At 36.1% G+C, this 26,216-nt stretch overlaps 2 protein-coding genes across 4 annotated transcripts; both read left to right on the forward strand.

Moving 5' to 3' along the window:
- Positions 1–558: 558 nt before the first annotated feature.
- LOC117419464 (optineurin-like) lies at positions 559–12,322 on the forward strand. 3 transcript variants are annotated; one of them, XM_058986003.1, is made up of 14 exons: positions 559–617; positions 4,096–4,263; positions 4,643–4,845; positions 5,276–5,431; positions 5,862–5,926; positions 6,362–6,499; positions 6,730–6,877; positions 7,367–7,482; positions 7,658–7,807; positions 7,910–7,994; positions 8,575–8,730; positions 10,233–10,375; positions 10,514–10,593; positions 10,941–12,322. In XM_058986003.1, the coding sequence occupies exons 1-14, from the start codon at positions 575–577 to the stop codon at positions 11,060–11,062; spliced, it is 1,773 nt and encodes a 590-aa protein (XP_058841986.1). In that variant the 5' UTR covers positions 559–574; the 3' UTR covers positions 11,063–12,322. The 3 variants fall into 3 exon arrangements, with proteins under 3 accessions (XP_058841986.1, XP_058841985.1, XP_033888116.2); XM_058986002.1 differs by having other exon boundaries at positions 563–617; positions 5,859–5,926; XM_034032225.3 differs by lacking the exon at positions 559–617 and adding an exon at positions 1,582–1,774 and having other exon boundaries at positions 5,859–5,926.
- Positions 12,323–13,431: 1,109 nt separating this feature from the next.
- Positions 13,432–25,869, forward strand: LOC117419626 (protein MCM10 homolog). The gene is made up of 20 exons (XM_058986001.1): positions 13,432–13,518; positions 14,653–14,700; positions 15,178–15,486; positions 15,631–15,750; positions 16,126–16,266; positions 16,500–16,698; positions 18,070–18,235; positions 18,489–18,656; positions 18,837–18,953; positions 19,094–19,290; positions 19,677–19,771; positions 20,000–20,107; positions 20,438–20,558; positions 22,115–22,337; positions 22,604–22,742; positions 23,465–23,592; positions 24,051–24,164; positions 24,343–24,488; positions 24,646–24,688; positions 25,050–25,869. Exons 2-20 carry the CDS (start codon positions 14,694–14,696, stop codon positions 25,131–25,133), a joined length of 2,625 nt encoding a protein of 874 aa, XP_058841984.1. The 5' UTR covers positions 13,432–13,518; positions 14,653–14,693; the 3' UTR covers positions 25,134–25,869.
- Positions 25,870–26,216: the final 347 nt, after the last annotated feature.

Genomic DNA, 26,216 nt, shown 5'->3' on the forward strand with positions numbered 1-26,216 from the left:
CCTCAATCCAGTCAAAAGTTTTCAGAGCAGGAATCTCCAAAGTTGTTTAGAAAAGCCAATCAGAGAGAGAGCACTCTAATGGGAGCAGCCAATAGCTCACTTTCGGTGCTTATAGTTTCATGTTTAGTTAAAAAGTCGGACTTCATACTGTAGCTTTTGTTAGATGAATGTCTTTGAACGAAATTACAGTTATCTTTTTTTTTTCTTTAACTACCTATTCCATGGTGGCAGAACGGTTCTTGCTATTTTTTACCTCCACTTGTAGTTGTATTGCTTTGATGGTTTCGTTCTTTAATAATGTTACTGTCCAGAGCAATAAATAGTTTAACAGTGGGTGAATATGGTTTCATGAAGCAGTTTATTGGTAATGTTTGAAAAGCTGGACAACAGGATAATTGTAATTTTAAGAATAGCCTATTATTCAAACAATACACATAATTGAAGGGGAATGTGTTGTAACTGTAAAGACACAAGAGAATAAACATTACAGTGTACCTACTAACAAAAATATAGGCTACACTTTATAAGAAAAAAAAACACCCAATATTAACATGTGTTTCTTTTTGAATAGGCTATGATGGGACAACTATTTACTACGTGGTGCTTATTTAGTTCAGGTAAGCATGTCATGTTTGTACAATAGGCACCAACATCTATTTTGAACTAGAAAATGTCACATTTCCAATCACAGCAATTCGTTTCCAAGGGGGTAACCCTTTTAATTAGTATGTACTAATTGGGAAGATGCAGAAACTGACAATCTCCTTATTTTCATGAATAGCTCTATTCAAGCGTGATTTTCTGACAGCGAAGCTGGCTTGAATGGTGGGTGATGCCGGAAAAAACCTTCTGGCACTGGTTGTTTGATGCTAACCTTTACTGGAATGCAGTTCAATTAATTTAGTTGTATAGACTTATTTTAAGGGAGAACAGCACCACCTGCTGATACTATTTGGTATGGCAATGGATCACTAAACTGTGTGCACGACAGTAAATCTGCAATTGTATGTCTTATCACCTGTCCTACAGTACGGGTTCGTTTATAGAATAGGCTACATATCCAAAACTTTTTAACGTTTTATAAAGTGATACTAGATTAACTTGATACGTTTACAAACTACATTTTATATCTATGTACTTGTGATTGTTAACTTACTTGTTCATATTATGTGCTCTCTTTTGTTCTTTTCCAGAATTACTTCCTACCATGTCTTTATTAACCACTGAAAAAGTTTAATTTCTTAAGAAAAGTGCTTTTAGAAATGACCACTGTGAAAACGTTTAGAAGTGTGTAAATAAATACAGTTATTAGAAATAAATATATTTATACGTAGCAATATATTTTTGTTATTTATTCTGCAAAAGTAACATTGCTATTTTAGTTAGGACAAAGCGCATTACCATTAAAAAAATTAAAAAAACACTATTGTTAGTTAATAATATAGTAATAAAGTATTTAGTGTAATAAACTGATTGGAAATTAAAATAGCTATAAAGACAGCCAATGTTATCCAAAATAAGAACATGCGCAAGACTGGCGGGGAATTCCCTGAAAATGCAAGGCAAAACCTGAACGCAACTACATCAGTGACGTCATTGTCAGCTGAGCGAGGAGAACATTAGTCCTAGCAAGAAAAAAAATCATAAAGGAACTGCATGTGTTAGTGTTCCCAAAGAAGGACAGCGACAGTATCTCAGTATAATGATTCATTTTACTCAGTATCTTAACTAGACATCAGATCAAGACTGGAAAAAGACAGATAGGAAATAAGGAGTAAGTATATGCATACGCAGCATGCTTGCAGTGAATTCAGTTTGTACCTGATCTGGTAAGAAATAAAACTACGTACGTTAGTATTACAAATGTTAGCTGTGTGTTGTTGTTTAATCGAGCAATTTATTTATTTATTTTTGTAACTGGATGGAGTTATAAATACAAACATGGTCGTGACTGATGTTGCTTTCGAGAAGTGAACTGAAAGTGAAAGCTAAAAAAAATGAAAAGCAAGTCAAGATTAAATGATGCAAATAATAAAATTAACAGTTTCACGCCGACTTCTAATTAGATAGACAAATCGTTTAATTCATATCTGTCTGTGTGAGTTTAACTGACAAAACACTCAACTACATATTATTGCAGGCCTAGCCAGATGTGACGTCATATTCTGACTTCAAACGATCATAGCAGTCGTATAATTGGAATTGTTAATTCACGAATTTCACGGAGATACGCGCCCAGAGAGTTTAATAGTATTTCTTGCTATTCCCCAGGGGATATACCAGTACACTATTGCTTAATAAAAGTGTTTAAACTAAAATGTTCATAACCTGAGCTTTTACCCCTTTTTGTAAATGTTTATTTTATTTAGTTGTCAATTCTTAAGGCTGTTACCCACTGGATCCGTTCCGTCTTTATCATCCGAAAAAGTCGCGTCAATCCATTACACACTAGATGCGTTAATATCATACATCAGAGCGCTGATGTGCAGTGGAGGTTTTGTAGCTAGTTTCAGTATTTTAATAAAAAAAATACAATTATGTTGTTAATTCTTACGCAACTTTGAATACAAAAAAAATGTTAAATGTAGTACAATAAGCAAACGCTGATCAAAAACCACTTTATTCTTTAGTGCATGTGACAAGATGGCTAGTGGATGACGTCACATACCCGGAAGGAACACACAGACAGGCAGTACTGGGGTTGAAACTTAAACGCAATGGCTGCGCTCAGTGTTTTATTGAATGAAATAAATAAAAGACGTATACAAAAACAGCACACGGCACTTTAGTCCAAAATAAATAGACAAACAAAACAATGGACGAAAAACAAACAATTACCGTGCTGGTCCGCCACAGTGCACTGAGATGGAAGTTAAAACGTTTGCTAATTATTACGTTTCTACTAGGTCTACAATAATGTTGTTATGCAATACATAAATATATATATATATATATAAAAAGAAAAAAAAAAGATATTACGCAACTGCATACAGTTGTCATAGTATCAGAAACCATATGGCCAATATTTTATTTAAAACTCACTCCTGTAATAAGAACATAGGAAAGTTTACAAACGAGAGGAGGCCATTCGGCCCATCTTGCTCGTTTGGTTGTTAGTAGCTTATTGATCCCAGAATCTCATCAAGCAGCTTCAACAACATATCTAAAAGTTGGGAAGCTAGCAATGAGCTACCGAAAATACTTTACCATAATGACCTTCTACTCTCTGTGTATGGAGCCAGGAATTCCATCACTTTCATGTACTGCCCCTCTTTTCTGACTGTTAAGCCCTGACCGCTCTTGCCCTGTCACGCTTCTTTCTCTATGTGTCGTGCAGCGCAGGTTAGGCCATTATTTCTTTACTTCCTCGACTACAATTGAAATAAAAAGTATATGCTTGTAATAATTTTGCACAAAGTCCACGTGTTTATGTATGCTATCAGTTCATAATTTCATGTTGTATAATACATATCATTCATGCCCAAGTCCACGGCAATGCCTTTCCATGTTCGTTTTTTTTTCAAAGTCTTTGTAATCTTACTTGGATTTATCATAAAGTAATTTTTGTTTGGTGACACACAAAATTAGTTTTTCGATTTTGTTCAGGGAACTGCAAGAAACCACATGTCTTCCCAAGTGATTACATTGGTCTCAACGGACTCTGTGTGCAAGGTGCAATAGGGAATGTACATGCTTGTTAAATTAATTGACGCATCACAATTACGATGTTAAAGCATGAGGGAACTGATCTAGTGGGCAAAGCCCTTAATTCATGCTGTTTAATCTATGAAAATGTCATTGTTATTAATTTCAAAAGAGCTGTTTATTTGCTAAGGCAGTGCTTTATGGGATAGAAGGAATTTTTGCAGATTAGATCATTTGTATTTAACCAGGTAAATACGGTGAGGGTTACATCTTAACTGTGTAAAACAAAAACACCTAGTAATTTTATTTGCTTTGATACAGCAGTCAAAGGAAACACTACCAGCAAGGATGGCATGCAAATGTTTAATAATTCACGTATATTTCAATTTTACTCATTCAACATTAAGTTCTCTTTTTTATTGTTTGTTAAATGTTTGCAATGTTTTGTAGATTTAAGAACCTGTAAAATAATGACTTCCAATACTCTGATGATGAATGGGGAGATGCAACGAGAGAATGGGCAGGGGGATCTGACTCATGCAGCTCCGCTTAGGAGCACCTTGGAAGAGACTCTACAACAAATGAACATTCTCATCAAGGAGAACAGAGACCTCAAAGGTGAGGTCTTTTTTTAGCAAAGAAAAGGATAGCCTTATACAATAATGTTATACAGGCAAAAAATAATTTGTTTAGTTGATTTCTGAAAGCTTAAATATAACATCTAGTCACCATTCATTACACAGAAGATAACCCCCCAAAATTAAGGGTGATGCTGTTTTTAGGTGGTTGCTCAACAGACCACTTGACTTTAAGTCAGTGTTGGAGATGTTGACCTTTATTTAACAGCAAATTGTATTTTTTTGTACTTAGTAGACATTAAATGAAAAACAGGCATTTTATAAAGAGATCTTACAGAGACTTTATACAGTATTAATATTACTTTCTTATGTTGTTTTTGGATTTAACATTACTTGCATATAATTATGATCTGAAACAGAAGCTCTCAAGCACACCAATACATCCATGAGGGAGCGCTTTGAGGACCTTGCTTCTTGGAAGGAGAAGCAGAAGGAGAAGCGTGATTTTCTGGAGGATAAACTACAAGAAGCCAAGGGACGTGTGGCAGCCCTCACCAAACGCAATGAAGAGCAGATAAAGAAAATCCAGATGTTAGAAGGGAACAGACCTGAGACTTCTCAGGTGTGGCGTGTTTGTTTTACAGTAGTCTTCAATAAAACTTTATGTGTGTATTCCCAGTAGAGAGCATTAAGTCATAAGGTGCCGTACAATGTGTTGCTAAAAACATTGTCACATGACCATGTTTTAGACTGGCGAAAAAAAAACAAAAACCATAACAAAGAAAGAAACTAAATTTTAAAAAGTATTTTCAGGGATTGACCAGATTTTAATAAACGATTAAAAAAAATATTCACATACCACCTTTACTAAAAAAATAACTATTGTATATATTTCAGCAAGACGTGAAAGTTCAGGAACATTTGTGAGCTTTGGTTTGATGGTATATTACATATCTCAGTGCCTCGAACATGTTTTTTCCCCCCAATGCTAGGAATTAAAATTATTAAGAATGTTTAATTTATTTATTTGTGTATTGTTTTTTAAATTCCAGGGTATTGTGGATCATAGCCTGGAAGTGGAGCAGCTAAAGGCTATGATCTCTCGCCTGCAGGCTGAGAAATGTGACCTGGTAGCAATGAACTCAGAGCTACAGTTAAAACAACGAAGTGACTCACCTGAGGATTCCTTTATCGAAATCAGGATTGCAGTAAGTGAAAGCAAAAGGTCCTTGAGCATTTTTGGTTGTGCAGTTTCTGGTTTAACCTCAGATTGCATACAGTTCTGCTATTGGTTTTAAAACAACTGTAACAACTCCAGGTGTAACTATTTCTGGTAAATAAACCCCATTTAACAAGAAGAAAACTAAAAAAGACATTTTAATTCTAAAAACAAATGTAATCATGAGTCTGAGACGATGTTTTTACAGCTGTGTTCTGTGGAAAACAATAGCACTGTGTTACCCAGACTGTTCAATTTTGAAGAGTTTAATCTTTCAATCTGATGTTCCTGATGCTTTCAGGAAGTTAAATGTAATTGCTTGCATTTCTAAAATTGCTTCTTTTGAGTCCTATCTTTCGAAATTCAATTGCTATATATGCAAAGTTGATTGTCAATATATATTTTTGTTAATTCAGCAGGAGGGAGAGTTGAAATTGACTAAAGATTTGCAAAACAAGCCTGCAGACCTCTCTGCTGCTTATATGTAAGTCCTGTGTTCCAAGTTGTTTGATGCACTTGTTTTTACTCAAATAACATTGGCTCGTAGCAGCAGTGGCTAGGCACTGGAGCAGGTGATAGTTTACCAGCAACCCATGTCTGTTAATGACTATTCCAATGTCAAAGGCTTGTGTGCTGGCTAAACTAATTTAGTGTAGCTCAGTAATTGTTTAGAAATATAGGCCCTTTTGTAGAATTTTAAATGTTATTCTGTGGACTGAAATGAAATATTCAATAATGATAAAGTGCAACATACAGATTGTTGCCTTTTTGGAAAATGTATAATTTGATCTATATATTTGGATATATTTAGGATCTTTTTTTTTTTAAATATCACAGTATATTTTGTTTAACATAATGGATTGTGGCCAGATATACCCAAATCTTTACATAGTTAAATTGTAAATTCATTTTTTTCAAGTCGGCAGAAGTGTTTTGATGAATCAAATACCCGTTTGGAGTCTGAAGAATTAACAGTTAGCCAACTGCTTCAGTCCCTGCGACTGGAGACTCAGAAGGTGGAGAAGCTTGAACTTGAGCTCCGGGCTGTAAAAGAAAGGTACAGGCCTTATTGGAATATTAGATCTCTGTACAGTAAAGGGTCGATGCGTTACCAGCAGAAGATGTTTTTAAAAGAGGTGGCACATTGTTGCAGGTTTTAAAACAGGGCTTCTAATGTGTTTCTGGTTGTTTCAATGGGTTTCTTTTAGTGATTACAAGCACAAAAAAAAATGAGAACAAGCCATGTTCATTGAGAAGCCAGCTGATCAATGCTCTTTTTCTTACTAGAATGTCAGATCTAGAAAAAAGAAAATTAAATGTTGCTGAGAGTGGGACTCAGACAGAAGTGATAGTTGATGAGAAGCCCTCATCAGTACCAATGGAAGTGGAGGCTACAACCACATGTGAAATTACTGCAGAGACTCAGCATGATGTCGTAAGTGTGAAGGCATTTATATGTTTTGCATATATATATATATATATATATATATATATATATATATATATATATATATATATAAACATTGGTAAACGGTCCTACTACAGTACCTACCATCAAGGTAATTCAAATGTTGATATGTATGTATTAATTAATACAACCCTGTGTATTATTGCTATGTGTCATTGGGCTACGTGTATTATTGCTATGTGTCATTGTGCTATGTGTGGTCATTCAGGACCAAAGCCAGCTGCAACTAATAAGAATATTTACAGCCAGATGTGGTTCTAAATACCAGGTATAGTCACTGTTAGCTACACACTGTTTAAAGTCTCAGAGCCTGCCAGTAAGTGCTGTCTAATGTGCTCTGGAAAATAATACATGTTTAAAGCAAATGCATATATCCTGGTTGGACTTTATCACCATGGTTGTGCAATTTAGGCTTTGTAGCGCCGTCCTATAAATAATGTTTTCACATTTTTGCAGCCTGCTTTTGAGGTGGAGAATTTAAAGTCACAGGTGATGTCATTGTTTGAAGACCTACAAGAGGCACAGTCCAAACTGGATGAGGCTGAAGGAATGAAGAAGAGCCTGCAAGCCAGGCAAGTTACAGTTTTAAAAGTAGTTTCCACCGTCTCTTTAGATATTACGTCTATATAGACAATTTTGATTTATTCCATGGTCACAAGAATAACTACTTTTTTAGTAACGTACAACTTAATTCCTTAATTGTGAAATGGTTTGTAGCACATTCTATATTTTATGATCTCTTGTTAGGTGTCATGATTTGGAGCAAGATCTTTCTACCCTTCGTGCACAACTTGTCAAACAGCAGGAGGTTCAGTATCAGAATGAAACACTGAAGCTTCAGGTGGACAGCTTGCAGTCAATGAGTAAAATGGAACAGATGAAAACAGAGGATGAGAAGTAGGTTGCATCCACAATAAAATGTTAAATACCTGACAACCATAAACATGAAAAATGGAAATGACACTTGATGCAAATAAAACCGTTTTTATTCCTGAACAGGAGGAAACTGATTCAGTTACAGGATGCATATGCCAAGCTGTTTGAAGATTATACAGCAATGGTGAAAGCAACAGAGGAAATGAAGGTACAGAACAACAATGGATGCAATAAGATTGTCCAACTTAAAGCTCAAGTATTAATTAAGCATCCCTGTGATGGTAGCTTGTGTTTCTGTCAGTCCCCTACTATCTAAACTGTTCATTCTAACTATTTGAGGTGCCCATACTCAAAACAAAGAATACACTTTGACCTGTGACATAACATAGCTTCCATATTGTGGTCATGTGACTTCTTGGTTTCCAGAAGACAAAGACCTAATGCTAGATATTCTCTTAAAGCTATGTGGGGCAGCAGTGTGGAGTAGTGGTTAGGGCTCTGGACATCTGACCGAAGGGTTGTGGGTTCATTCCCAGATGGGGGACACTGCTGCTGTACCCTTGAGCAAGGTACTTTACCTAGATTGCTCCAGTAAGAGCACAACTGTACAAATGGGTAATTGTATGTAAAAATAATGTGTAAAAAATAATGTGATATCTTGTAACAATTGTAAGATGCCCTGGATAAGGGCATATGCTAAGAAATTAATATGCTAAGAAGAAATTAATTAAATAATTAAATTTTTGTTATATTGCTAGGTTTTTGACTATAATCTGTGTTTTTCCTAGCCTAATATGTCTAAAGAAGAAATGAGTGAGGTGAATGATAGACTTATTGCTGCTGAGGAAGCTCTGGCAGTGAAGCAGCAGAAGATTGATGAAATGAAGCAGCAGATGTTTAAGCAGGAGCAGGAGCTGGAGACTGTATCTTTGTTCAAGGCTCAGGTAATGAACAGGACAAGGAGACTGCTAAGACTGGCAAAAATGATCTACAGCATCAGCTTGAAGCTGGTCTGAAGCAAGGAGCTCTTAACCTATTAGTACATTATGGTTGCAAAGTAGGTATGCTGAGGGTGTATATGTACTGTATTTAGGTACGGTAGTTAGGTCTGGGAGTAACTTACCCTCTAATTTTAAGAGAGTAAAATGTATTTTCAGGGGGTAAAATGCAACATTACCTTGAAGTCATGAGTAATCTCGATAAATACTGTACAATCTTTAATGGTAATGGGGTAGGCATTAAAAAAGAGACTTCCATTTTAACTGCAATGTTACTTTGGACTACTGTACAACCACGTGTGTGTTCTACAACGTTCTTTATCAGCTCAATGCATTTTTTTCGAAGTATCACACTGACTGAAAATTAATTACGTTACTAATATTTAAACATTACATTCTTAAACTCAGTCAACATGTTACAACTTTGACATCAAGCTATACAGATAAATAAAATAAGGAAATGCATTAATACGTTATAAAACAGTTTGTTTAATATAGGCAGCTTTTTTTTTAGCCGCTACCTCTGACGATGGTTCCATTTGGATTTGTTTACTTGGCTGCAAAGACAACAGGGCTAGCCAGAGTTTTCCTAGTAACATTGTATTCTGGGAGACGTAGTTGTTAGTTGTTAGTGGAAGTTTTAGGGGAGGGGATACAGACAAGCTGTGCAGCAAAATTTAAATTCAGTGCATATTTAGGATTTTTTAATGTGTAAGAATATCAGGTACGCAGCTTATCTGGACCTCTCTCTCTCTCTCTCTCTCTCTCTATAAAATATAGAGAGAGGATACTGAATGATTGTTTGTTGTATATGGTTTTTATTCACCACAGGTAAATCTTTTTTTTTTTTTTTTTTAATTTAGAGTGACCAATTATTTATTTTTTTTATTTATTCCCCCCCCCCCCCCCCCCAATTTGGAATGCCCAATTATGTGTTTTTTTTTTCTCCTCACCACAGCGTGTCCCCACACAGCACAGACATTCTTAGGGCGTACGAGCGTCCTCCGATCTCACAAGCCTAAAGCCAGAATCGCTTTTACGCCGAGCAATCCAGAGCAGAGGTGTCCCAAAGGAGGGTCACTATAATCTTAGTTTCCAAGCACAACAATCTCAAGTGGAGACTTCCAGTATTGTTAAGCACCCCAGCACACTTTTATTTACAGTATTTACAAGCTGGTGAAAAACAAACATCACTATCACTTTAAAAGCTCAAACAAACAATAAAATAAAAAATCCCTTTCATCAGGATTAGATGCTGACACACAAGGTTACGAATGTTACCTGTAAATTACACTGTAGCTCAGGGATGTTTTTTAGGACTAAATAAATAAATAAATAAATAATTGAATGCGTTTAACTACCATCAGTTTACATCTCTGAGCCTCAATCACTGTAGTGAAAACAGACAATGAGAGAAACTGTGCTATGATCTTTTACCCATTCCGCAGGCTGACATTTACTCTTCAGATTTCTATGCTGAGCGTGCAGCACGAGAAAAGATACATGAAGAAAAGGAGAGAATTGTAGCACAACTGGAGTTTATAAAGAAGCAGAACTGCAAACTGCAAGAGGAGATGGAGTCTTTTGGAAGGTAGATATAATTTTCAATAAACATGTTCAAAGTAGTACTTGTCCTTGTTTAACAATCCACATTCTCCTCCAGTTGCTACAAGTGCTGCTGTATTTCTAGCCCTGCAGTTTGTAAATAGGAAGTGTCTTATTATTTCAGGCAATCGCTGAATGAGATGCAGCTTCGCCATGTTTCCAGAGGGGCAAGTCCACAGCCGAATGTGCAGGGAGGAGCAAGAGGTAAGAATAGTTAAGGCAGGAGCTATTGGATGGGTTTTCTGTAAATTCTGAACTGATTAAAGGTTGAGAACAACTAGTACAGTAATCCACCTCATTGAAACCAACTTTGTACTTGTGGGCGATGTTTGTCTAAATTTGTGCATAATCTGTGCATTCAAATTGTGTTCATTCATTAGATTTCTGAAGTACTGATGTGATGTATTTATAGAAAATGGAAATAACTTTTCATTAGCTGTGTTCTTTGCCATTTTCTATGTAACTATACAATGCATATACTGCTAAAACGAGAAACATAATTGCCATTTGGCTCCATAATATGTCTTTAGCATGTCCTGTTTTGTTTTCAGGTGCTGAAAATCGAGACTGGCAACAGCAGATGAATATTCCGGAGCGTGCATGTCCTAAATGTAATGAAATCCTCCCTGATATCGACAGCCTCCAGATACACGTCATGGACTGCATCACATAAAGAAATGGCCACATTACATACTACCTAACTAAGCGCTGGTTAGAGGAGATAATGTTGACATTTTTCTTATCTTTTTTATTTGAATGCCCTTCTTATCTTAGCTCACCATACTTCATATATTTGTTGAACTTTTTTTTTTTTGGTGTTACAACTTAGTTCTTAATTTGTTTATATATTTCTACTTTCTACAGTACAAGTACAACTTAATTGGTGAAAATGGCACTATATAGGTTCCAAACCCTTATTAGAAAGTAACTAAATTATCAGAATTGCATGTGAAGCTACTGAAGCCCTCCCATAACTGTATAATGGATATGGTGTCAGTATAATTGTGATTTCATCAAGAAATGAGTCAAACTGTAGTATAACGTTAAATTACATTATATTACAAGTTGATCGATGATGATGTCATGGGTATAATCTTGCATAAATTAGATGAGACTGGGCAGTATATAATGTTATATACAGCTGTGGTACTCCAGAAAACATCATTTTAAAAGGTTATTAATAGGTATAAAACTAGTGCTGCTGGTTGCAATAAGATGTTATGTATGCACTGTATTATTGTTGTTATTAATATTTATTTATTAGCAGATGCCCTTATCCAGGGTGACTTACAGTCGTAAACAAAAACACATTTCATGAATCAAAGTACAAGTATTAAAACAATTAAGAGCAAGATAAAATACAATGACTTTGGTTCTAGCATGTACAAGTATATGACAAAATACAATTCAATAACGGAGCAGGTAACAGTGTCAGTGATAGTTACATCAGGATATAATGACATACAAAATACTACAGATTAAATAACACTTGTTGAGTATGCAGTGTTTTATACATGGCGCAGGTTTCCTTCAGTGTTGCGATGTAGACCCCTCACGGAGTGTGGTCCTGTCCGCATCCCTCATATCTATCTATCTAGCTAGCTATTTGTTTAAGGATCTCAATCATAAATGCTTACTTTAGTACTCAGAACAGGTAAAAAATAAACTCAACACATAAAAAGTATATACATTGTAATCATGCTATAATCAGTCAAGTTAACTAGTTGGCTTTTGTATTTGTTTTTGTTAATCTTGACAGGGAGTATATACTGTAAACATATAAATGGAAAATTGAAAGCTGACAAAACTCTATATAGAGAGCTAATTGTGTTCATTACAGGGATTTTATAACTGACAATATAGACAAAATCATTATTTTGTTTCCTTTTGTTAATTCCTGTAATAACAAAATAAAAATATATTTATAAAGTTATGTTGTATTCTGTGTGTTTTGTTTGGTCATAATCTGTGTCAGACAATCCCACTGATATTTTACACTAATTTCTACAGTGAACCCTGCTTTGTATTTTGCCTGTTCTGACGCCTCTTCTAATGTAAAACATATTTCAACGTGAACACTTTCTGTACAGTATTGTAGTAGCCATAAACACCCATCAGGTACAAATGAAGGAGGTAATCAGTTTAGCTGGCTGTCTGTGAATGTGAACACAGTTGCTTTTTAGATACAGCCTTATCTAGGTTATACAATTATTTTCAATTTGTTTGTGTAAACCTACTCCTTTTGAAACGCTACATTAGCTCTGTATTTGTTTGTTTTTTTTACCTAAATTTTGCTGTTATGTTGTGTAAATAATTGTGCACAGTGCCATGCATTTGCAGTGGTCCTGGAATATGACATTATTTACAAAAAAAAAAACTGTTGACGATAAGATCAATTCTGCCACAGGCAAAGCATGTCCTTAACCACCCCCAACCCACTGCCTTATATAAACAGTATATAGGTTAAATGCCTTGTGCAATAGGTCCCAAACCAATGCGATTTGAATGTTATTATTTCACTTCCTTGGTACTATTATCGTAGCATATGTTGATGGAGGATGTTGAAGTTCTAGCTAGGTCAATATTTGAACGCAATCTTTAGTTAATCACAATTTAAGTTCTAGTCTTTAACAACTTTTTTTCAGTATTTGTCTGTCTTTGTATTTAGAATATGTTGTGATTTTAGAAAACTTTGCACTGTACTGCAATTAACCTGTCCCATCTGTGCTTGTTATATGGAATGTTAAAATAGCAATAACTTACACTGTATATGATGCGCTTGCCATTTAAATTATAGTGGCTTCACAATGTTGTGAAAAAAACATCCACTCTAGACAGTTTCAAGATCTGTGTCAGCTGTCTGTGTGCGCCTGCTAAGTCACATTTGTCTACCTCTATAATTAAAAACAAGTGCACACTGTAAATTGGTAAACAAACAAACAAAAAAATAAATTACAATACAAAATATTTAAAAGCGCTGTTGTGCGTAGATTGACGAGAGTCCGGTCTGGTTATAATTTTCTATACAGGCACCTTTAAGGACACCTAAATTATTGCTGTGGTTGGGGCTTGGGATTGGCGCCAGCTTTCATTGCTGCTTTGCTACTGCAGGATTACCTGGAATATCAAGTAAGATTTCTAAAGTTTAATGATTCGTTAAGTAATTTGCATCGTAATAAAGTACATATTATGAGAATTAAAATATTAGAATGATTATGTGAGCAATGCACACATCTGGTCAATCTATGCCATGATATTTTCTTATAAATAAGATTTAGGTCGCAGATGTAAACAAAACCTCACCATTAAGCTGTTTTAAGTAGTTTCCAGGCGGGGTACACCTGATACTGAATCAAGTGTTGCAGTCAATTTTAGTTTCATTTAACTGATCACATATTGTCAATTTGGGTACATCGGTGTAGATGTTTTATCTGGCACAGTGTGTTAATTACGTGGCACAAGCTCGTCCTTAAAACGCAATTAAAGTAAACTGCGGTCAAGCTATATCAGCCAGTTTTGAAATGCTGGGCAAGCTATATCCCACTTACCTCGCAATCAGACGCTTAACTTATAGTTTCCCTGTTTCAAGCAGTGAAATTCTTCACTCCGAGAGGATTTAGAACTGCACTGGAATACAACGAGCGATGAAATTATTATTATTATGTATTTCTTAGCAGACGCTCTTATCCAGGGCGACTTACAATTGTTACAAGACATCACATTATTTTACATAAAACTACATTATTATGTACACGTTATTTTTTCATACAATTACCCATTTATACAGTTGGGTTTTTACTGGCGCAATCTAGGTAAAGTACCTTGCTCAAAGGGTACAGCAGCAGTGTGCCCACCTTGGATTGAACCCACGACCCTCCGGTCAAGAGTCCAGAGCCCTAACTACTACTCCACACTGCTGCCCAGTACGATTGCATACTGACGATAACAAATGGAAGATTGAAAAGCTAATTGACTTGGTGAATGGGATAGAGATTTGAATAAAGCTAGAACACCAGGCTGTAATGTATGGAATATTTGCCACTGTTAGCAAACCTGGTCCGGTCAAGAGTCCAGAGCCCTAACCACTACTCCACACTGCTGCCAATATATATTGTATTTTTTTTTTAATTGAATAAAACTAAATACACATTTGTGAATGCATTTTGAAAATGTCCTAGGTGATGAAGTGACTTTATGGAAGATGCATCAAGATAATTAACAATTTGTAAATCCGTGGAGACTTAGATTTTGCTGTATTTTCAGATCTCCTTTGTGCATCGCCTCTGTCGATACTGCATTCAACAATGGAAAGTAAGACTTTTCTTACAACGCAATTTACTTATAGTATCGCTTAATGCTTTATTTTTATTGTACTTGTTTTTCTCCAACATTATCTTGTTTGCTTGGGGGTCCTTGATGCAATACTGTATTAAAGGCTGTTGTATGTACATTTAAAAATTAGGTCTAACATTTAAGGTATTTAGATTTAACGATAGTGGTAACCTTCAAAACAATAGTGATTATTTAAAGTCTACCGGAAGCCATAATAGTAGTAACTATTACAGTATTTCATGTCAGATTTCGAATGTCACATTTTTCAGTTTTTGTATATGGAAAACCACAAAGCGCTGTATTTCAATATGTTAAAGTTACATTATTCACAGGTTTAATGTAACCTTTATCACCAAAATTAGTTCATTCTATAGGGTGATGCAAAACATTTGGCCCTAGCTGTAATTAAAAAAATAAATAAATAAAAACAAAAGACTTTGGTTGTCCTGCTGACAGGTGATGATGATTTGGATCTGCTGGCCTCCCTGCTGGAGGAGAACGAGGCGTCGGAGAGAGGAAGCCTCGACTGTGAGAAGGGAGACGGGGACACAGACGAGCTGGATGATCTGTTTGACGCGGATGATGACGGGGAAGAGTTTGACGAGGGTGATGGACAGGAGGGTGAGGGTGTCAGTGAGATAGAAGATATAAACACGTTGTTTGGCAATGTTGAGGATTTAGATGAAGAAGAGCCAGCAAAAGAAATGACCAATACAAGACCATCTTCAAAAGAAAACCAGGACAAATCTAAACAGGACTTAGAAGGTATGTTTTTTTTTTCTTTTGGGGGTGGGGGGGGGGGGGCAGTTCATTAACAACCTGCCATGAGTACTAAACTATGTTGTTGACATAGCTTTAATTAAATTAATTTCATTTTGAATAATCATGTGCATTGCAATTGTTTTACAGCTGAATTGAGAAGGATGCAGGAGCAAATGGAGACTTTACAGAAGCAGTTAGCTGTCACCCAGCAGGCCTTGACCAGCCCTCCACAGAAAACGCCCCCAAATAAGCAGAAACAGCAACCAGGTATCAAATACAGTGATTACAATTTCACTTTCATTACACATTCTAATATAAGAAATAAGGGTAGTCTCTGGGCCATACTTACTGTTTCATTTACAGTTGAGGCTAAAAAATGTAATACAGTGGAACATTCCTGTTATGGTCTTAATTGAAAACTGGTCCTTAAAGAGGGGTATCTTCTGACTCTTCCTAAATTGAAAAGAGCTGACAGAGCATTGTTTTAATTGGTGAGCTGGTTTTTATATGGTCCACTGTATGTTTATGTTGTGGTTGGCTGCTAGGTGAAACCTGTGGAATGCATGCAGTGATGGCTTGTCTATTTTTTTTTAATGTGTACTATTCTTAAAATATGATATATTCTTGTATATTTATTTACAGATAAGTCTACGCTCATCACCCTGAAGAGAAATGAAGCTAAAAAGCTTCAGGACTCCCCTTGTTTTTCTTCCCAGCTTAATAGCTCTGGCCTTTTGAAATCCAAGCAAAGAACAGCCCATGATCCAAAGCATCTAACAACAGGTAAGAAGAAACAAAACTTGGATTTTGGAAGTTCATTGTTTTTTAAAATACTGAGGCCGCTATCTCCATTGCAAACCGTTAACCAAGTGGACACCACTATTGCTTCCTAATCATTACTGCTTCATTTAAGTAATGGATTATATGCACACCTGCACTGTATCCACATACAAGGGTTGAATCTAAATTAGGCTTTTTTTTTTTTTTTTAAATTTATTTCATTGGAATAAATTAAGAGACCAAGACCCCCCATCAGAAGAGTGTGGGTGCCAGCCCCTCATCGCAGCCCCTGAGGAGCAGCAATAAACCCAACACTGCTCTCAGATCCCCTCCAGCAGCAGCAGTGCAGTCTGGCACACGGGGCCCTACACCCAGCAGCTCAAGAGTAGCAGATCAGGACGTCACAGTGGAGAGGTTCTCAGGACTTAGGCTCAGGTACATGGGCTTCAGTTATACAATAAAGGTTCTGTTATTTTAATGCTCCATCAGCGTGTTTGTTTGTTGGGGTTCACTTCGTTATTTTGTAGGGATGTACATTTTTATGAATGTTTAAATGCTATGCAGGTGCCAGTGTTTAACTACATACAAACACACTCTTTATATTACATTCTGATGTATACTGACAGCCCTGCTTAGTATTTTCTAAGCAAAGAAACCCTAAATAAGCAAATAACGTTTTAATGTTGTAAAGACTTAACTATAAAGTAAGAAAAAACACGTACACACCAAAGTATATATTGAAATTAGGACTGTCACTCTATTTAAATATTATTATTATTATTATTATTATTATTATTATTAATTTAGTACATTGTTATATTAACTCTACTGTTCAGGGATCGGTGCCACAAATGGGAAATCCAGATTTATTTAATTTTTTAAATATCCTCGTCTGTTGACAAATTACATAGATATCAAGGATTTTTTTTTTTTTTTAACAAATGATTTGCGTAAAATTGTACTGGTAAATTAAAGCCTCTACCACATTTATTTACTTATGCGTTCCCTGAAATATTATTGGAAAAAAAAACCTTCCTTTTAAAATCATGTTATTCATATTCACAGGGATGTAATGGCTAAATAAATGTCAGTTGCCATCTAGAGCGTTCTGTTTATTGTGGTTGTTTGCTTTGTACTGCCATCAGTAATTCCATCCACAGTAATTTCTGAATGCTTTCATTTCAAATGGTGAAGGTTGAACTTGTTTTTTTGTGGTACGGCAATTTTGTTTGACATAATTATTTACATACCACGGTTTCCTTGTCCGGTTCCCCAAAATACTAACGTGGCTTCACCTTGTTCCTTTGTTTAGGTGCCATTTTATTAACAAACATTGAAAAAAATGTCATTAACTTTCTTACCCTGAGGACTTGATACCATACCACGACAACTACAGCATGAACACGAGTGCACCAATGAAGCGCCAGATCGACCGAGAATAAAACCCGCCTCATTGTTAATCTTTCTGTTGCACCAATTAGAAAAGCTACTTGGAAGCAACTGCCAGACCTCTTCCTTTTTATAATATCCACCCTTAATGTGGCACCAGAGCAGTAGGATATGCAACGGACTGACTGTATATGATGATAAATCTGTCACCTGACCGGTTATACGTCTAGCATATTATTCAACGTTTAACCACTTCCTTAGAGTTTATATGTTTAAACTTTTAAAATTCCCATCCCTATTATTTTGGTAATTAAAGGTTTGCCATTTCTTTTTTTAAAGGGAACATTTACCTGATTACCATTTTTAAAAGTACTGAAATAAATAATTCACTTCACTTGTGTGTTTTGTCTTGTCCAGGAGGCCCCGCGTGTCCTCCACTGAAATGGAGCGCAAGATGTCTGACCGCAAGATGATCCGTCTCTCCCAGCTGCCGGAGAAGCTGGCCCGGGAGAAACTGGACGAGAGTGACTGGGTAACCTTCGGGGTGGTTGTTAATAAATTCACCCCTCAGAGCTCTAGCAGTGTAAGTAGACTGGGTTTACTCTGTCAAGAAGTTTCTTACTAAAAATATCTTTATTTCTCAACAGTGTTTGTTTTCAAAGTTATGAAGAAGATGTTTGTTTCAGTAATAAACATTGTTTTTTGGAAGTGTATTTATATGTAATGCTTCATTTTAGTGGCTCAGACCAGTTCATAAGGTTGTTCAGATACAAGATTTGCATACTTATTCTATACAGGTGCTTTTTTATTTAACTTCATTTATATTATTCTTTCAGGGTAAAACCTTCAGTATCTGGCGTCTCACTGACCTTCGTAACCTGGATGTGTATGTTTCCCTGTTCCTGTTTGGAGACGTTCACAAAGAACACTGGAAGACAGACCCAGGGACTGTTATCGGCATCCTCAATCCAAACCCAATGAAACCAAAGGAGGGCTCGGATGGGGTCAGTTTGAATGATCAAACCAATCTAACAAAGAGCAAAAATTCAGACCTTGTGCAGTAAATATGGAACATGTACTTTAACTAAAAAGTTGTGTAGTCATCTACAATCCAAAGATAATTCACGTATGTATTTCAAGCAAGAAGAAAAATATTTATGTTCTGGTTTCTGTCTGTGGCCCAGGTCTGTTTGTCAGTGGATCACCCGCAGAAGGTCTTGCTCATGGGGGAGGCACAAGATTTTGGGACCTGCAGAGCGAAGAAGAAAAATGGAGATCCTTGTACTCAGATTGTGAACTTGGTGTGTGGGTTACGATTCTCCTAAACCCCATTTTATTACTTTCCATAATAAACAATCTTAACTTACTCTCCTGAATAGAAACATAATCTGTATCTCAGTACGAGTTTCTTAATAACATTTTCAATTTTTGGTCCTTACAGAACGAGTGTCAATTCTGCCAGTACCATGTGAAAGCACAGTATAAAAAACTGAGTTCCAAGAGATCAGAGCTGCAGTCCAGTTTCTCGGGAAAAGTCCCTGGTAAGCAGAAAGGGAAGGGAGGCAGTCTGAAGCAGCGGCTCTGCCACGATGGCTTTTATTACGGAGGAGTTTCTTCAGCAGCATGTGCAGCCTCACTGTAAGGATTGTTTTTTTTTTGTTTTTTTTACTCTTATTAACTATGTTTGATAACAATTGTTATCCATAACTTACTGTATGCTTAAGGTGTTTACAGGTTTTGGGTGGTCTTGAGTAGCATTGGCTTGGTATTCTTAGTTCTGACTGCTGTTGTAGTGTGTATTTTTTTTTTTTTTTTTTTTTTTTTTTTTTACTACAACCGGTAACTACCCGGTCAAAAAGTGCCTTGGTCTATATTATTATGAAAAGCTTTCTAAGTAAAAAATAAATAAATACTGCTGTAAAATTGTCTATGTTCTGTGTGTACTCATGCCATAACAAGGGGTATTGTGTTAGTTTGGACATATTTTTTCAGGCTTATAATTTAGAGTTTTTTCCTTTTCACAGTTCTGCATCTATTTCTAAGAAGCCGGTCCAGTCGACTTTGAGTAATTTATTTGTTAAAGGAGCAGACTCTCTTGCCAAAGAAGCGCAGAAAAAGGGTAAGAGACAGGACCGTTTGTAATTGCGCTAAATAGAACGGGGGACGGATCTCTTTATTTTTAGACAGCTATGTTTTTGATTGTGTTAACTGGATTCAATCACAAAGTGTTTTCTGTCATTGATCCATGCTTTGTGACATTAAAAAGGGTACACATTAAAAGAAATATCATAAAGTAACATAATAGTGACAAATGTTAATAGAAATGCCCCTGATTATCTCTCTTTAGCAATGCAGTCGAGTCGGGCACCAGTATGCTCAGATGAATTTAAGAACTTGATGGATGTGCCAACGCCAGGTGCACTGAACCTGAAAAGACATTTAACCCAAGCTTCAGGTAAATCCGTTTTACATAACAATTCTGTATTATGCTTTAGTAGTGATTAGTTTGCTTTAATTAAACAAATTCACAAGCATCACTATATTGGACATCCACATGTGTCTTGGATATGTCTGTCTTGATTACAGGATCTTTGTATTTATGAAAGATGTATCTGTTATTATTCTTTGCTGAAATTTGGGGCTGGGTTGGTTGGAGGGTGGGGCAGGGTGACATATTAGGACAGAATCTCTACAGCAAATTAAATTAGATACTGGCTGTTGCAAAGATAAAGTAGAGTAACAATGGCAATATTAAGATTGGATATTGTCTTATTTTTTTCTTTAGTAGGTCTAAATGGAAAGCCAGTGCAAACTATCCAGTCTATATCAGCAACCCAACTGTTAAAACAACAGAAGCAACAGATGTTGGAAGCAAGGAAGAAAAGATCAGAAGATATTCAAAGAAGGTAGTTTACTGTAGCACGTTCAACAATTTTGGCACCCCCTCATTATAGAAATTGTACCTTGTACTGTTCAGGGGTCTATCTGGACCCCCATTACACTGTAGGGAGGGTCGGTGTGGCAAGGATGGCTTGCGTCAGACCAGGAAGGAGACACACAGTACTGTGAAGTATGAAGAGCTGTTAGGTGTGTTTATTAAATAAATGAAATACCTGAACAAAACAGCAAACAAAACACTAAACACAAAACAGGACGGTGGCCAAAACAAACACAGACAAAACCAAACAAGCAAGGAGAGCAATTGTTATTTATCTTATTCTTCTAAACTCACAACTCACGCTTCTTGTTCCACCTCTAGCACACTCAACCCTGAGGAGCAGCTAATCCACTCCTTTTATACATCTGTGCCTGAGATTGATTGCTTGTTAATTATTCATTCGGCTCAGGCACAGTCTGCATATGAAGTGATTTGGTAGGGAAGGTCATTAACTCTTCCCTGCCGACCTAAAACAGTGCCCAAATACATACATTCTAAATACTAATAAAACCACACCGCCTGCACCAATACATGCATACATAAAACAACAATAGACCATACAAAATAATACAAAATACACACAGGGGCTGGGGTACCCTGTCACAGTCGGTATACCAGGTTTTGAAGTTTACAGTGGTTTAGATACATTACGGTATAGATACCGTTCCTGTTGCGCTGCACCACAGTTCTCGTTATTACGGTATACAATGGTTAATGCTCTTCTTTCTATGAACAGAGTGAAGGAAAATGTCATTTTTATTTGAACAACTTCTTATTACTCTGCTCTCTCACCTAGTCATGCACTTGAACGTTCCATCCATGCAGTCATCATCGCCGCCATTTTGCCCTATCCTTTATCTTTTTTTTTTTTTTGCTGAAAACATCAACCGCGTGTGTTGGAAAGAGTGCTATACATTATGTCAGTAACAATGTCTGCTTCCAAACGAAGCAATGACAATTCAAGCCTGAGGAAGATCATATCCCACCTACAAAACTTATTCAATCTAATGCATGGATGTATTTTGGATATAAGAAAAAAGACGGTGTGTTATTTGAAGACAGCATGCTGTTTTGTAGACGTTGCAGAACACCGGTTTCCGCTCGCGGTGGAAAAAATAATAATAATTCAAGAACAAACTGCAAACCATGAATAAAATCCATGTTTGATGCGACTGTTATATTTTATAACTTGAATGATTTATACCATGACATTAGGGTTACCGTGGTATTCATAAGGTTATCGTACCGTGGAAATGTTATACTGTCCCATCCCTATTACACTGTGCACATAATAACAAATAACAGGAATTAAAAATGACATGCTCTACAGATTGTGGTAGAAGAGAGAATTGTTACTAATGCTGGTGTTTTTAACTAATCCTTCCAACTGAATGCAAAAAATGCCAGTAAAATGTTTTGCCCAAACTGGTCATTTGTTTGGTATTTTTCAGATTGAGGACTATTAGTTTTCGTGGAACCTTTCAGTTTATTTAATGTAATCATTGTATAAATATTTTTTCTTAGGTTTTTGCAGAACACAGGTACACCTGACTGTCCTGCAACACCCACCCCAGGCAGATCTGCACTCGCATCACCTAGAGCTGCTGCTGAATTCCCTAAAGACAAGAAAACCACAGCGACGCCACTGACACCTAAACTAGGCAGGGGGTTTGCAGATGGAGACGATGTCTTGTTTTTTGATGGATCTCCACCACCAGCACCAAAGCCAAATTTGTCTGCAGCCAAGGTACTTGAAACAGCAACTTCTATGTAGGCTTTCTATTTCCAGTGTCCTAGTACAGTATTTCCATGTGGTGAACAGGATACATACTGTATTTAAAAGCAATTCTGTGTAACATTACCTGGGTTGACTCAGTTTGGAGCAGTAAATCCTACAGTAGTTTACTCTCTACTGTGTTGTACATTTCACTGGAAAAGGAACTAGATTTTCAATCATCGCTGGTGTTTTATTAAACAAGAAATATTTACATTATGCTTGCTGTTTCTCTTTAGCTTGCTGCTTTAAAGAAGTTGAGGGCAAAAGAAGGAGGAATATCAAAGGAAGATCCTAATGGTGTCAAAAGAAAAAGGTCAGACACAAGCATCAAAGATGTGGCAGAAAGAGTGGAAAAGAGCCTTGCATCTCCTGAGAGTAAGTACTGAAAATCCGATTCACTGCAGTATTTCATGGCAGTAATCATGATGCATGTTGCCGGTAGCTATTTGTATTTAATACGTTACTGTGACGGAGTGCCCTGCTCCTTTATATGATGTGCGCTATATTTGTATTATTATTGTTTGTGTATAGATATAGGTGTATTTGATTAATTATGATTGTACTATTGTTTGTTTTGGATCGGTAGAGAGGGGGTTAAAATCCTTTGTCTGGGTGGAGTGGTTTGGTTTGGAGAGACACAGAGAGTAAGCGTTACCTGTAATAGTGTATATGTAGGTACTTGTTTAATTTGATTTATTTGTTCCTGTGTTGTGTTTTGAAACCCTTTTGTTTGGCCCTTGTGCCCTTTTATTTTGTGTTTTTTCATAAAACACTGCGCAGCCACACAGTTTTTGCTCCGCATTCCTGCTGTTTGTGTACTGCTTTCCTGGAACCTGACATCACACACATCACCACATCAGCCATCCTGCCACAGTTACACATACAGAAATATATTAACCTTTTATCAAGTTAATATTAATGTAGTCCACCACAATTAAACAGTGCCACTTCTTTTGGCAAATCCATGGTCATGAGAGGTTGTAATGATTGTGAATAACATATCAAGCAAAAAAACAACAAAAAAACCCCATGTATTTAACAGGCACCCCAAAATAAATCTTTAAGCCTTTTAAAAGCTGTTATTCCTTTCCTTCCAGCTAAAGTAGAAACGGATGAAACAGAGCCTGCTTCAAAGAAACGGCGAGAGCAGCTGGAGTATTTACAGTCAGCTGAATTTCAGGAAATTCTGAATGCCAAATCAAGACACACTGGAGCAGTGAAAGAGGTAGATTAAACCTGCTAACTGAAAAGTCTGTACAGTAACCATCAAGGAAACGGCAAATACAAATCACAACTCAAATGTTTTTCTACATTACAATGGAAATGACTAATGTCTTTTTTTTATTTTTTTCTTCAATATCATAAAATTGCCATATTTGCGGAACAAACTGTATTGGGAATAGGCTGTAAAGAGGTATTTTATTTCTTTCAACACATTTTATCTCTTTCAACACTATGTAACTAAAAAGACAAGTGTACTATGCTTAATTACACAGTAGTTTCAGTGTCTTATGAAGAAAAAAGGTAGTGCCTAGTCTTCTGTGTTGAGTGGTTATGTTTCATAGCTGCAGTAGCTGTCTGCAGTTTTGAGTGGGAGTATTGAAAGAGTTAAAGGCTCTTGTATTTTGTAAGACATCAGTGTTGGAGCTAGAAGCTAGATCTGACCTATCATTTCTTTTGCAGGCTGAGATAGAAATTCAGGAGAGGTACTTTGAGCCGTTGGTAAATAAAGAACAAATGGAAGACAAAATGAGAAATATCCGAGAGCTGAAATGCAGAGCTGTAACCTGTAAAACAGTAAGTCCGAAAAAACTAAAATATATTTAGTAAGTAACTCTGTTAGTGGTGTGAAAGTGTATATGTACTGTAGGTGTCTGATTTGATTTTTGTCGGAATGAGTAACCAAAGCTTATTAGGCTACTTGTATGGTAAGCATAAAACTTGCAAGATACTGTAAACGTGTTTTTTGTTACAGTGTAAATACACATATTTCAAACCCTTGGATAAATGTGTTACTGAAAAACATGATTACCACTGGCATGAAGCAGTCAAGCGGTTCTTCAAATGTAAATGTGGACAAAGAGAAACATCACTGGACAGGCTGCCCCAAAAACACTGCAGGTAGGAGCTGGAGAAAGGACCTTTTGTTTCTGTTGGTTCAGTTAGTTCTGCAAAGGCTTTCTTTTGTCATTTTTTAAAATCCATTTGTGTTTCACTGATTAAGATAAGACCACTTGTTTTGTTTTTTCCTACTTATGTCTTTATTTTTCAATTTCAGCAACTGTGGACTTTTCAAGTGGGAAAGGGATGGCATGTTAAGGGTATGTTTATTGGTCTTATGTTTGAATAATATTTCATATTCAAATGTATATACAACTATTTGAATATTCTTTTGTTTTTATTTAGCTTTAAAAAAAAAAAAAGAAGTATCTCTGGAGTACAAATTCTTAATTTTGAATTCAGTCATCATTTATGCATTTTACAAACACTTTTTAAAAATGATTATATACAAATTAACATGACATTGTTGTCCTAACACTACTTCATACAACAGGTAGGGTGAACTTCCTAGCACTGATTTACATATCCACCCACTGAGTCACCAAGTCCCAGTCATCGTTATCTGCAGTATATGCAGGCTTTTCTCCATTAAAGTAACCTCATCTTGTTTTTTTTCTTTAGGAGAAGAAAGGGCCCAAGATCGGTGCAGAGCTGCTTTTGACAAGAGGAGAGGAGCAGCCAAAGTTCCTCAACAGTTTACAGTGATTACAGGCCCTGATATTTTACACACAGATCCATATTACCGTGGCCCAGAATGTTTGGGCCATTTTTTAAGTATCTGGAAACACTTAAGTTGCAATTAGACGCTCTTAAATAAACCTCCCGAGGAATTTCCTTGATTTTTTTTTTTTTTTTTTTTTTTAATCAATCTTGTTTTAACATCAATTGCTTTCTTTTTAGAAAAAAAAAATGTGTTAACTTAGCACTGTGGTAAATGTGTTAACTTAGCACTGTGGTAAATGTTTTGTGAATATGGCCTAGATAGTGGTGTAGACCTTCAAATCATGAAGAAACAACCAGAAAACAGGATGCCTGGTTAAAATGTATCTGTGCTGTTTGTTACATATCCTTGTGCTTAAAGTTAAGTTCCTTCAAGACAGCTGATTAGTGTTCATGAAAATTCATTTTCCTAATTGTGAAATTGATTAGTATGTCTTTTTTGTTGTGGCTATGATGTTGTGAACTGAAGATGTAGTATTTTCTTTACCCAATGAAAACTTCATGCCGTGTATTTGACATGAGGCTGCTAAACATGCAAATCATTACAAAACAACCAGTGTACTCACCAATGTGAACAAGAAAACACACAAGTTTGTTTATAAGAATGAATGTATGGGTGGAGATTATATGTCACTTGTTTTTTTTATATACTACTTGATTTAAATAAAAAACGATGTACAGAAGATATCCATTCATAGAAATAAATGCTATTTTAAACATGGTTCCGTTATTTCATTTTAGTAATGTATTTTTGTTTGCTGTTCCACAAGTGATATTTGTATTGCAAACATATTACAATACAATTTGTTTGTTTTGTATATCCTTTGTGCAGAACAATCATCTGTACTTGCACTGTACAAGTTTAATGACCATTTAATTTTCTTCTATAAAATTGTTTAAGAACACGATATTTAATGTGTAAATAAGTGTGCTTCAGATGTACTGGTGTATGATACAATACTTAATGAGCCAAACCTGTATTTCAGTTGAGGTCATGTATATCGTATGCATAATGTAAGCAGGTAAAATACACATTAATTGTCATTTGAGGTTTCCAAACTTAAAAAA

The sequence above is a fragment of the Acipenser ruthenus genome, chromosome 14, assembly GCF_902713425.1.
Source record: "Acipenser ruthenus chromosome 14, fAciRut3.2 maternal haplotype, whole genome shotgun sequence".
Classification (NCBI taxonomy): domain Eukaryota; kingdom Metazoa; phylum Chordata; class Actinopteri; order Acipenseriformes; family Acipenseridae; genus Acipenser; species Acipenser ruthenus.